This window comes from Stegastes partitus, unplaced genomic scaffold, assembly GCF_000690725.1.
Source record: "Stegastes partitus isolate 25-593 unplaced genomic scaffold, Stegastes_partitus-1.0.2 Scaffold417, whole genome shotgun sequence".
Taxonomy (NCBI): domain Eukaryota; kingdom Metazoa; phylum Chordata; class Actinopteri; family Pomacentridae; genus Stegastes; species Stegastes partitus.
The window spans coordinates 164,761-175,865 of record NW_007578148.1 but is presented as its reverse complement, the minus strand read 5'-3'; the positions used below and the strand labels follow the sequence as shown (position 1 = coordinate 175,865).

The 11,105-nt window shown below is 41.7% G+C and overlaps 1 protein-coding gene across 1 annotated transcript in view; it reads left to right on the top strand.

Annotated features, from left to right (window-relative positions):
* The window catches only part of myo1g (myosin IG), a 75,648-nt gene that overhangs the window by 4,726 nt on the left and 59,817 nt on the right, over positions 1-11,105 (top strand). The window contains exons 2-11 of the mRNA XM_008285807.1: positions 282-490; positions 2,192-2,285; positions 2,374-2,539; positions 4,668-4,721; positions 8,271-8,366; positions 8,492-8,608; positions 9,642-9,848; positions 10,024-10,169; positions 10,254-10,421; positions 10,675-10,678. Of these exons, the coding sequence (XP_008284029.1) occupies positions 282-490; positions 2,192-2,285; positions 2,374-2,539; positions 4,668-4,721; positions 8,271-8,366; positions 8,492-8,608; positions 9,642-9,848; positions 10,024-10,169; positions 10,254-10,421; positions 10,675-10,678 (1,261 nt within the window). The remainder of the gene's footprint in view (positions 1-281; positions 491-2,191; positions 2,286-2,373; positions 2,540-4,667; positions 4,722-8,270; positions 8,367-8,491; positions 8,609-9,641; positions 9,849-10,023; positions 10,170-10,253; positions 10,422-10,674; positions 10,679-11,105) is intronic.

Here is an 11,105-nt window from a genome sequence, read left to right as displayed (position 1 = left end):
AGATGTTCAGGCTGATTTAGACCAACAAAGGCTCGATGCTGTAACTACAGCCAAAGGTGGATGTACTAAATCCTGACTGAAAGGGGGTGATATGCAGTCGCCTATTTTACAGGTTATGTGTTTAATTAATTGACATTCGTCAGTACTCAGTTCTTGTCTAAACAGCCTCATCAAACTGACGTTGATTCACACATGACAGACAGAACTCAGCGTGTTCACAATAACAGCATTCATAACATCTATAACAGCGGCTGTGTTTGATTTGTCTTCTGTCCGATCAGGTTCGAGAAGGGTCGTATCTACACCTACATCGGAGAGGTGGTGGTCTCCGTCAACCCGTACAGACAGATGGACATTTACGGTAAAGACACCATCGACGCGTACCGCGGCCGGGAGCTCTACGAAAACCCTCCTCACCTGTACGCGGTGTCGGACGCTGCCTACAAGGCCATGAAGAGGCGAGCCAAAGACACCTGCATCGTCATATCAGGTCTGTGGCTTTGAACCTTCTGCTGTTCGTGGCTTCAGGCTGTTGATCCGGTTATAATGCAGCTGACACGTTTGAACCTGATCACCAGTAGAGGGTCAGTCAGGACAAACAGGGAGCAAGACAAGAGTTTAAAGATGATGGGTCATTCCATCTCAGATCCTCAGGGACCTTCTGACACTCCGGTATCATAAACGGAGGATATTTAAAGTGATATCTGTGAAATTTTGGATTAATTTATCAACTACTTTCTGAGATTTTTTAGGGGTTTTTTGAATAATGCCTGAGGCTGTTTGAACAACAACATCTCAGGAACTCCTAAAGATAAAAACCTGAAATTTTAACTGTTTTTTTAAAATCATGTCATCGATTAGGAATCTGCAATATTGGACAAATCGATCAAACAGTCTGTGAATGATCTCAAACTGAAATATGCCCCCTTAGAACAACGTTATTTTGACTCATTTCTAGTCATTTAAAGTTACAGAAAACCTTTTTATTGTGCAGCTCAGAGCTAAAAAGCCAAAGATATTCAGTTCAGTTCAGTGTTCAAGAAAACAAAGAAGCTGAAAGTTTTGACCTTTTTGCTTCTCAGTCACAACAGACCCTTTTGTAAACTGATGAATTGATCAGTCGAGTGGAGTGCAGAGGATTTTAAGATTTATCGTCACAACCCTGCAGACCTGCATTAGTTTTCTCTCAGGGTTAAGTTGAACATCTTTTAAAATCTCTTTCTTGTGCTTTAACACGCACAAGAGCTGCAACAGTTAGTTGACAAATTGCTCAGTTGTCACCTATTAAAAATCAAACAAACAATTCTCTCAATCTTTCAACCTTCAGCTTCTGAAATGTGAATATTTTCTGCTGCTTTTTTCTATGTTGAAAATCAATTTTATTGTCTTTGGATATTTTGGTTGTTCATCACTGAAGCAGCTTCTAACCTAAAACCCTCGATGTTTGTGTTTCTGATGATGCTCTAAACTTGAGTTTACGTGGACAAGAGAGCATGTAGTCGAGACAATAGTTTACAAATGATCAGAAAATCTGATCTGATGTGTGAATGACTTGTGACTGTGATGCAGCTGGTATCTGTACGTCTGCGTCTTCCAACATCATATCGTGTTAAAAAGAAAATGTGACCTGTGTAAGGAATAAACAGAGGCATTAAATATTATGAAATGCAGATTAACTGATCTATTTATTAGCACCTGAACCCGAATATTCCACAAACAATCTGAAATTAGACCAAACAGAATAAAAATGACTCATTGAACCTCCTCAGTTGGAGCAGATTTTTCTGATCCAGACTGACTTTAGCGTAAATCCTTTGATATTAGAACTGATTAATCAACATCTGTGTTTGTTTCTCGATGCAGCCAATGTGGTGTTTATGCAGCAGTCCTTTGGCGAAGAAATGGGCACCAAATTTATCATTGTTGCTGACATGTAGAGGTCCTTTTGCAAAAATAAATACAGCTGAAATTCCTGCTTAAATGGAAGAAAACCAGCAGAAACACTAAATTAATTCACGTCATTTTCTTCCACAACGTTTTCTCAATAAAGTCAGAAAAGCAACTTCAGTCAGACACCACAGAGCAGCAGATCCACTTATTCCAGGTTAAACAAAGTTGATTAAACACTTCACTGTATCAGGATGATTTCCGTCGACTTGAACGTCTAGCTGCAGCTGTTGTTGTGTTCCAGGTGAAAGCGGTGCAGGAAAAACAGAAGCCAGTAAATACATCATGCAGTACATCGCCGCCATCACGAACCCGAGCCAGCGGGCGGAAGTGGAGAGGTGAGGCCCGGCTGGTTCCTCTGCTTTAACAAACAGTCGCATCGTGAGAGTTCGATGTGGCGGTAAATCACCTCCTCTGACTCCGCAGCGTGAAGAACGTGCTGCTGAAGTCCAACTGCGTGCTGGAGGCCTTCGGGAACGCCAAGACGAACCGCAACGACAACTCGAGCCGCTTCGGCAAGTACATGGACATCAACTTCAACTTCAACGGGGATCCCACCGGAGGACACATCAACAACTACCTGCTGGAGAAGGTGAGCGGGGCCGGAAACAGTTTCATGAATGTTTGATGAGGTGTGAGGGAACATCCGTGAATAGATGTAAGTGTGAAGCTGCTGCTGCTGCTGTGTGCTAATGAACGGATCACCTGAGGCCACTTGATGCTGCTGAATTCATCAGAGCTGTTAAAGAAGCGTCTGGCGCTCGGAGCCCGACGTGTGAATAATGGCGGCGGTGATTTATTCTCAGAGGGCAGAAATAACCACAGAGTCTCTGAGCCGTCCTGCTCCTCCTGCTGCTGGTTTGTCTCTCAGGTGGTTCTGAAACAGTTGGTGGACGTTTTGTGCTCCTGCTGCAGTTTTACTCACTGTTGTTTATTTTTTTACTGCAATATAAAATCCTGACGAAAACCTGGAATCAACATGTCCAACATTTTCTAAATACCCACTGCTGTTAGCACCACCAGCAAAATATACGGAAAACCCTTCATGCTTTAAATATTTTACTATTTTAAATTAGTTTCTGGGCTGCAGGGTGGCGCAGTTGGTTAGTACTGTTGCGTCGCAGCAAGAAGGTTGCCGGTTCACGTCCCGGTGAGGACACCCGGGATCTTTCTGCGTGGAGTCTCCATGTTCTCCCCGTGCAGCGTGGGTTCTCTCCGGGTTCTCCGGCTTCCTCCCACAGTCCAGAAACATGCTGAGGTTAATTGATGATTCTAAATTGTCTGTAGGTGTGAGTGTGAGTGTGCTTGGTTGTCTGTCTCTAAGTGTAGCCCTGTGATAGACTGGTTACCTGTCCAGGTGAACCTGCCTTCACCCTGAGTCAGCTGGGATAGACTCCAGAACCTCAAGACCCTAGTGAGGATTAAGCAGTGTATAGATGATGGATGGATGGATAAACCCGCTGGCAGATTTTGTGGTTCAGATTTTAAGAACTAACTTTTTCAAAAATGCTCCGTCAGTAAAATGAAAATAATTTTTCTCACGTCGGTATCTTGAACTGTTTACAGCAGCAACGCAGAATTTTTGTCACATGCTTGGTGGTTGCATTTGATTCAGTTGTGGCTCCACAGATGTGCAGAGAAGTGGAGAACTTTTTGTTTTTTACAGAATCTCATTTGAGCAAATCTTCTACTTATGGCGACTTTTTAAGTGATTTTGCTGAAATATGAATATTTTAGGCTCAGATTTGATTCTCAAAGACTAGAAAGTTGATAATCTAATGTTTCTCTGGCAACAAATACATTTATTCCTGACATTTCTGTGCTATTTTGTGCGATTTCTTTGGTGATAAGATGCTTTTCAAATCCACTGATGTGTTTTTGGGGTTCAGAGGGTGAAACATTGATGGAAAAACAGCTGCTGGAGGTTCTGTGTGATTCCCACAGAACCGGAGGCTTCGTCTGCATGATGCTACTTTAGACATTTTGAGTGCAGCGACAGATTGAAAACGTTTTCCACAGTATAATCTCTGTGAGGTTCAGTTATCAATCCTTCAAAATAAGAGCACAAAGACTTTGTTTTCAGACTGAGAGTTTGTCACCAAAGTCCAGCAGCCGTCCAGTAAGTCATCGATCTTCGACATATAAAGAGAGACAGTTGACTCATGACAAGCTTTCTGCTTCACTGTTGTTTCACTTCTCCTTCTGGGACTCATAAACCTGCTCTGACCTCTGCTGAGCTGCTATTTGTCTTGAGTTGCCTCAAAAAGTCTTTGTATCTTTCAGCTTAATGTAAATGTTGAGGATGATTTTTGCTAATTTTCTTGAATAGTTGTTTGAACAACATCCCAGTTATGTCATTAAATGTCCTGTTTTGTCTGATCAGCAGTTAAAACCCTCAAAATATTCAGGTTGTTATCATGTCAGTGCAGGAAATGCTGCAAATTCTCACATTTTAGCACCTAAAAGCATAACTTCTTTGTCATTATTTCTTGCAAAATGATCAAATACAAACGCAGCTGCTGATTATTTTTCTTTCAGTTGACTAATTGTTGCATCTCTGATAAATTTAGTTTGTTTATTTTCTTCTCTGCTTCCTGTATGTAAGTTTGAAACACCCTAAAACTCAGCAGCAGCTTGAGCCGTCACAGAATGATTTGATTGGTGTCTGATTATTTGGATGTTTTGGTTTTACAACCACAATCTGTTTTTTGCTGTTTCAGTCCAGGGTGGTCCAGCAGCAGGACGGCGAGAGGAACTTCCACTCGTTTTACCAGGTAAACTCACACCTTCTGCAAAACGTGATGATTGTTCCACAAACACAGTCACTGACCAGGAAACTTTAACAACATGGCTGTAAAACAACAACCACCACTGTGCCAAAATTATGTGAAAAAAGCAGAAATGATGCCGTTTATGCAAGAAGGGGTTTGACTTTCAGAAGGAAGTGATGATCTGTGACAACAGATTTTATTTTTAGCCAAAATTAGACATTTAATAGTTTCCTCTGCACACAGTGAAACATTTCATCTGAGCNTGGTTGTTCTGTTTCCAAAGAGGACTTTATGTCACGGTTTAAAATGAAACTACAGTGAGGAAAAATCCAGTTTCCCTCATACAAAAACAACCTAAACAAACCTAAAATACCATGAAAATACCAATTTTGGTCCAATACAATACATTAAATACTGAATATTAGGAGTGGAAGCATGAATAAATAAATATAGAAATGCAAATAGCAGCAAAAAAAAATATTCAGTTCCCAACTTGAATCTGGCTCCTGTGGTGATGTTTTGTGCTCTTGTGGGATTAAAGTGACAGAAATGTCCAACAATGGATGTTAAAGTTTTGCAAACATGAAGTTTTATCGGTTTGTTTTTCAGGGAAATGTGCAGTTTGAGAGCGACGGTGAGAGCGTTCAGGTCGTCGGACTGGAGGCTGTGCAGCACATCTCCCAGCTGACGTCCACGGATCCGGACGGCGTCTGTAAGAGCCTCCTGTACCGGACGGTGGCGACCGGCGGCGGCGAGGTCATCGAGAAGGGACACAGCGAGCAGGACGCCTGCTTCGGACGAGACGCCTTTGCCAAGGTGCTGCTTCCTTGCATCATCCGTTGACTGTTTGGCCTAACAGGAGGTTTACAAGTTGGGCAGACTTGTACAGGATGAAACACTTGCACTGCCACTGTGACTTGCTTTCTCTTATCAGCTTCCACAGCCGTCACATCGCTTAAATCTCCTGCTCCATCTCGTTTCTCTGCTGCAGGCTCTCTACGAGCGACTGTTCGGCTGGATCGTGAGTCGCATCAACAGCGTCATCGAGGTGAAGGACTACAACCCGGTGCTTCACGGGAAAAACACCGTGATCGGCGTGCTGGACATCTACGGCTTCGAGATCTTTGACAACAACAGGTTTGTGGTTTCGACAGTCACCTGCTGTTCGTCAGTCAGTCGTCGCTGTTGCTCAAGCGTCTGTTCCTTTTTGTCGCCGCCCAGCTTCGAGCAGTTTTGCATCAACTACTGCAACGAGAAGCTGCAGCAGCTTTTCATCGAGCTCATCCTGCAGCAGGAACAAGGGGAGTACCAGAGAGAAGGCATCACCTGGCAACATGTGAGACAAACACAAACAGACGCTTCCTCTTTAGACACCCTGACGCTGCTCCTGTCACAGTTCTGCTAAACACAGAGTTAGAATGACAGAAATCATTAACAAAGATAAAACAAAAGCTGCATTTCTTCCATTGTTCATAAACTAAAAGCATCCACAAGTGTTACTCATGCTGGAAAAACCTAATGACTCCACCTACTGTAGATATTTAGAGCTCCATTCTGCACTAAACATTGTGTTTTATGTGAACACCGCCTGCAGTTCAGCCAAAACGTCCCTGAATTTTTGTGACACGACTGTTGGTTGCAGCTGGGTCACTAATAGCTTCACAGTTACTCTGGGAAGCACCGAATTTTTTGTTTTTTACAGAATATAAACAGTGCAAACGGTTTATTTTTGGTGATTTTTTTTAGGTGCAACACGTAGAATGAGCGGCACGTCAACAATCAGCAGTTCAAGGATCATCAGAACAGTTCAAAATTCACCGACTCTCTGTTTTTACAGTTGTTGCCTCCTTAAGATAGTAAAATATGAGTAATTTTCCTGAAACCACACTTCCTCCAAACCTCCAGCAGGTCTTGGGGGTCAGAAGGTTCAGCAGCTGAAACCATTTCTGTTCCTTTTTGATTTGCCTGATATTTTTAAAATATGAACATGTATAAAGCCGTTTGTGATATTTAATCGATATATTAAATACTTTTTGAAATAACTTTTTAAAAATTTCTTATCAACCCACTTTTAGCAGCACATTGAAATCTGAACAACTATATTTCAGGAACTATTAAACATAAAAATTTGTTATTTCTTGTGTCATTGATTAAAAATATGCAATAAGTTAAATTTCCTAAGCTGAAAAATTCTATAATTTTTTTGTTTAAAGACAAAAAGCCTTTCAGATGCACCGCTGGTTTTTTAGAGGGTTAAACAAACAAACAAAAAACGTATATTCCCATTTTTATTATGCTTCCATGATGACAGTATTTATATGATATTAATCAACCAGATCAGAGGATGAAAAACTTTATAAACTATCTGCAAACACATTAAAGAAACATCAATCTGAGCAGCATTATTTTCTCTGATGAGGTTGTTTGTTAATACAAAACAGGTAAAACAGGCCAGAGTTTGTTTTTATGTTTTTTATTATAGCTACTCTGAACAAAGCAGCACAGAGGCAGCAAAACCCCAGAAACCTGATTGTTGTTGTTTCTCTAACCTCACAGATCGACTACTTCAACAACCAGATCATCGTGGACCTGGTGGAGCAGCCCCACAAAGGCATCATCTCCATCCTGGACGAAGCTTGTCTGAGCGTCGGTAAAGTAACCGACACCGTCTGCCTGGAGAGCATGGACACCAAGCTGTCGCAGCATCCTCACTACACCTCGCGCAAGGTGAGGACCAACCGCAGCGTCTGTCACCTTCGTGTGATGTAGCATCGAGACGTAGTTGACAAACACTTTAAAAATCAACATGCTGGTGTGTCCAGTTCTGTGAAAAACGGCAGCTCTACTCATTGTAGATATTTGAATATTTTCATTTTTACTTGGCTTCTATATTTGTCTCTGAATTTTCATCACATGACTGTTGCTCACAGCTGAGTCACTAATTCATCCTCGGTTAGGGAATGAAAAGCAGCATTTTTTGAGTAAATATCAACAACAACACATCACAGATAATCTCACAAATTCAATGTTTTTTTTTTCTGTTTTTACAGTTTGAGACATTTAGAGTAAAGTCATTTTGCTGAAATAGCACACTTTAGATTTGGCTAAGCTTCCCGAACCAACAACATGTTACCGATCAGTAGGTTGAGGAGCTTCGGAAAAGTTGTCAAAANCTCTATTGAAGTAAATGCACTGGACGACGTTCTGTTTACAAACTGAAAACTCCTAAAAAGCTTCTAAAACGTAGATAAAGCAGCTGCAGAAACTTCTCAGTTGTGAACACGAATGAAGACGTGATGGTTCTGGTACCGTTACTGAACTATGTGGGGCTCCAGAATCAGGCAAACATGCTGCTTCTGGTTTGTTCAGACGTTTCTACGTTTATATTTTAGTTTGGAAGCAGACTGAGGTTTGGAGGGAAGCATTTACAGTTGTTTAAATGAACTGCGCTCACGAAACAGAGGCGCTAGAGTTTGTTTTAATTACACACCTTAAATCATCAGCTGCACCTCCCATGACTCCTGCACTCTGACGGTGTTTTTGTCTTTCCAGTTGCTTCGTGGAGGCTCTGATGAGATGCTGGAGTCGTTTCACCTGCACAACGATCCTGCTGCTTATGTTTACACCAGAGAAGGAGCTGCAGCCGCCGTGAGTTCATCTTCAGTTCAGACAAAATGAAATACATCTAAGTGTTTTCTTTGGCATGATTTAAGAAAAAATCATCCATTTCAGGAACAAATTGTGAATCGTTTTCCTTCTTTTTTCCCCTCCAGACGTCCAACAATGATCGAACGAGCCACAAGGCAGTGATGAGCGCTCTGAGTGTCATCGGCTTCTCGGAGGAGGAGATTTCCTCCATCTACCAGATCCTCGCCTCCATCCTGCTTCTGGTAAGTTAAAGCTCAGTTAGTCAAGAGGTAGAGAGAGGTTTATGGATGTAGGATCGCACATTTGACGTCGTTTTACTCCACAGACCTCACAGCGACTCCTCTGGTCGATGAAAACAAAACCAGAACTGCCAGTGGATTAAAAAAATTAGCAAAATTACACCTTTTATTAGAAATACTGTGACTTTTATTGAATTGATCGTTTGGTTTCTTTGGCAAAATTAACCTTATTTAAGTGTAAAATTTTAATATGTCGTCAAAATCGCTTTATCCTGTGTGTGTTGTTTAAAAAATGGCCAAAAATGACGGATTCATATGAACCAGATTCTGCAAAAAAAAAAATAATTCTGCTCTCTTAGATGCAGCTGTTAAACCTTTTAGTGACTCAGCTGCAGCTAAGAGTGGAGGAGCAACAATTAGTGGATTTTCAGCTGAATGCAGGCAGTGAAAGAAACGATTAGAAATGTAAAGAGTAAAATAACAATCACATGTAAAGTCAACATTTATTTCCAGCGTTGGTGACGGCTGTGGACACTTGGAAAAATGTTGATTGCATTTTTTTTTTTTTTTTGTAAAAGAAATTATTAAAGAAATTCAGCATTCATTTATTTATTTATTTTTAATGATTTCTTTCATTTTAATTGTGTCATTCTGCAAAGAAGACATCTCTGAGTTCTGTCTCCTTCTTCATGGTTGTTCTGTTTCCAAAGAGGACTTTACGTCACGGTTTAAGATGAAACTACAGTGAGGAAAAATCCAGTTTCCCTCATACAAAAACAACCTAAACAAACCTAAAATACCATGAAAATACCAATTTTGGTCCAATACAATACATTAAATACTGAATATTAGGAGTGGAAGCATGAATAAATAAATATAGAAATGCAAATAGCAGCAAAAAAAAATATTCAGTTCCCAACTTGAATCTGGCTCCTGTGGTGATGTTTTGTGCTCTTGTGGGATTAAAGTGACAGAAATGTCCAACAATGGATGTTAAAGTTTTGCAAACATGAAGTTTTATCGGTTTGTTTTTCAGGGAAATGTGCAGTTTGAGAGCGACGGTGAGAGCGTTCAGGTCGTCGGACTGGAGGCTGTGCAGCACATCTCCCAGCTGACGTCCACGGATCCGGACGGCGTCTGTAAGAGCCTCCTGTACCGGACGGTGGCGACCGGCGGCGGCGAGGTCATCGAGAAGGGACACAGCGAGCAGGACGCCTGCTTCGGACGAGACGCCTTTGCCAAGGTGCTGCTTCCTTGCATCATCCGTTGACTGTTTGGCCTAACAGGAGGTTTACAAGTTGGGCAGACTTGTACAGGATGAAACACTTGCACTGCCACTGTGACTTGCTTTCTCTTATCAGCTTCCACAGCCGTCACATCGCTTAAATCTCCTGCTCCATCTCGTTTCTCTGCTGCAGGCTCTCTACGAGCGACTGTTCGGCTGGATCGTGAGTCGCATCAACAGCGTCATCGAGGTGAAGGACTACAACCCGGTGCTTCACGGGAAAAACACCGTGATCGGCGTGCTGGACATCTACGGCTTCGAGATCTTTGACAACAACAGGTTTGTGGTTTCGACAGTCACCTGCTGTTCGTCAGTCAGTCGTCGCTGTTGCTCAAGCGTCTGTTCCTTTTTGTCGCCGCCCAGCTTCGAGCAGTTTTGCATCAACTACTGCAACGAGAAGCTGCAGCAGCTTTTCATCGAGCTCATCCTGCAGCAGGAACAAGGGGAGTACCAGAGAGAAGGCATCACCTGGCAACATGTGAGACAAACACAAACAGACGCTTCCTCTTTAGACACCCTGACGCTGCTCCTGTCACAGTTCTGCTAAACACAGAGTTAGAATGACAGAAATCATTAACAAAGATAAAACAAAAGCTGCATTTCTTCCATTGTTCATAAACTAAAAGCATCCACAAGTGTTACTCATGCTGGAAAAACCTAATGACTCCACCTACTGTAGATATTTAGAGCTCCATTCTGCACTAAACATTGTGTTTTATGTGAACACCGCCTGCAGTTCAGCCAAAACGTCCCTGAATTTTTGTGACACGACTGTTGGTTGCAGCTGGGTCACTAATAGCTTCACAGTTACTCTGGGAAGCACCGAATTTTTTGTTTTTTACAGAATATAAACAGTGCAAACGGTTTATTTTTGGTGATTTTTTTTAGGTGCAACACGTAGAATGAGCGGCACGTCAACAATCAGCAGTTCAAGGATCATCAGAACAGTTCAAAATTCACCGACTCTCTGTTTTTACAGTTGTTGCCTCCTTAAGATAGTAAAATATGAGTAATTTTCCTGAAACCACACTTCCTCCAAACCTCCAGCAGGTCTTGGGGGTCAGAAGGTTCAGCAGCTGAAACCATTTCTGTTCCTTTTTGATTTGCCTGATATTTTTAAAATATGAACATGTATAAAGCCGTTTGTGATATTTAATCGATATATTAAATACTTTTTGAAATAACTTTTTAAAAATTTCTTATCAACCCACTTTT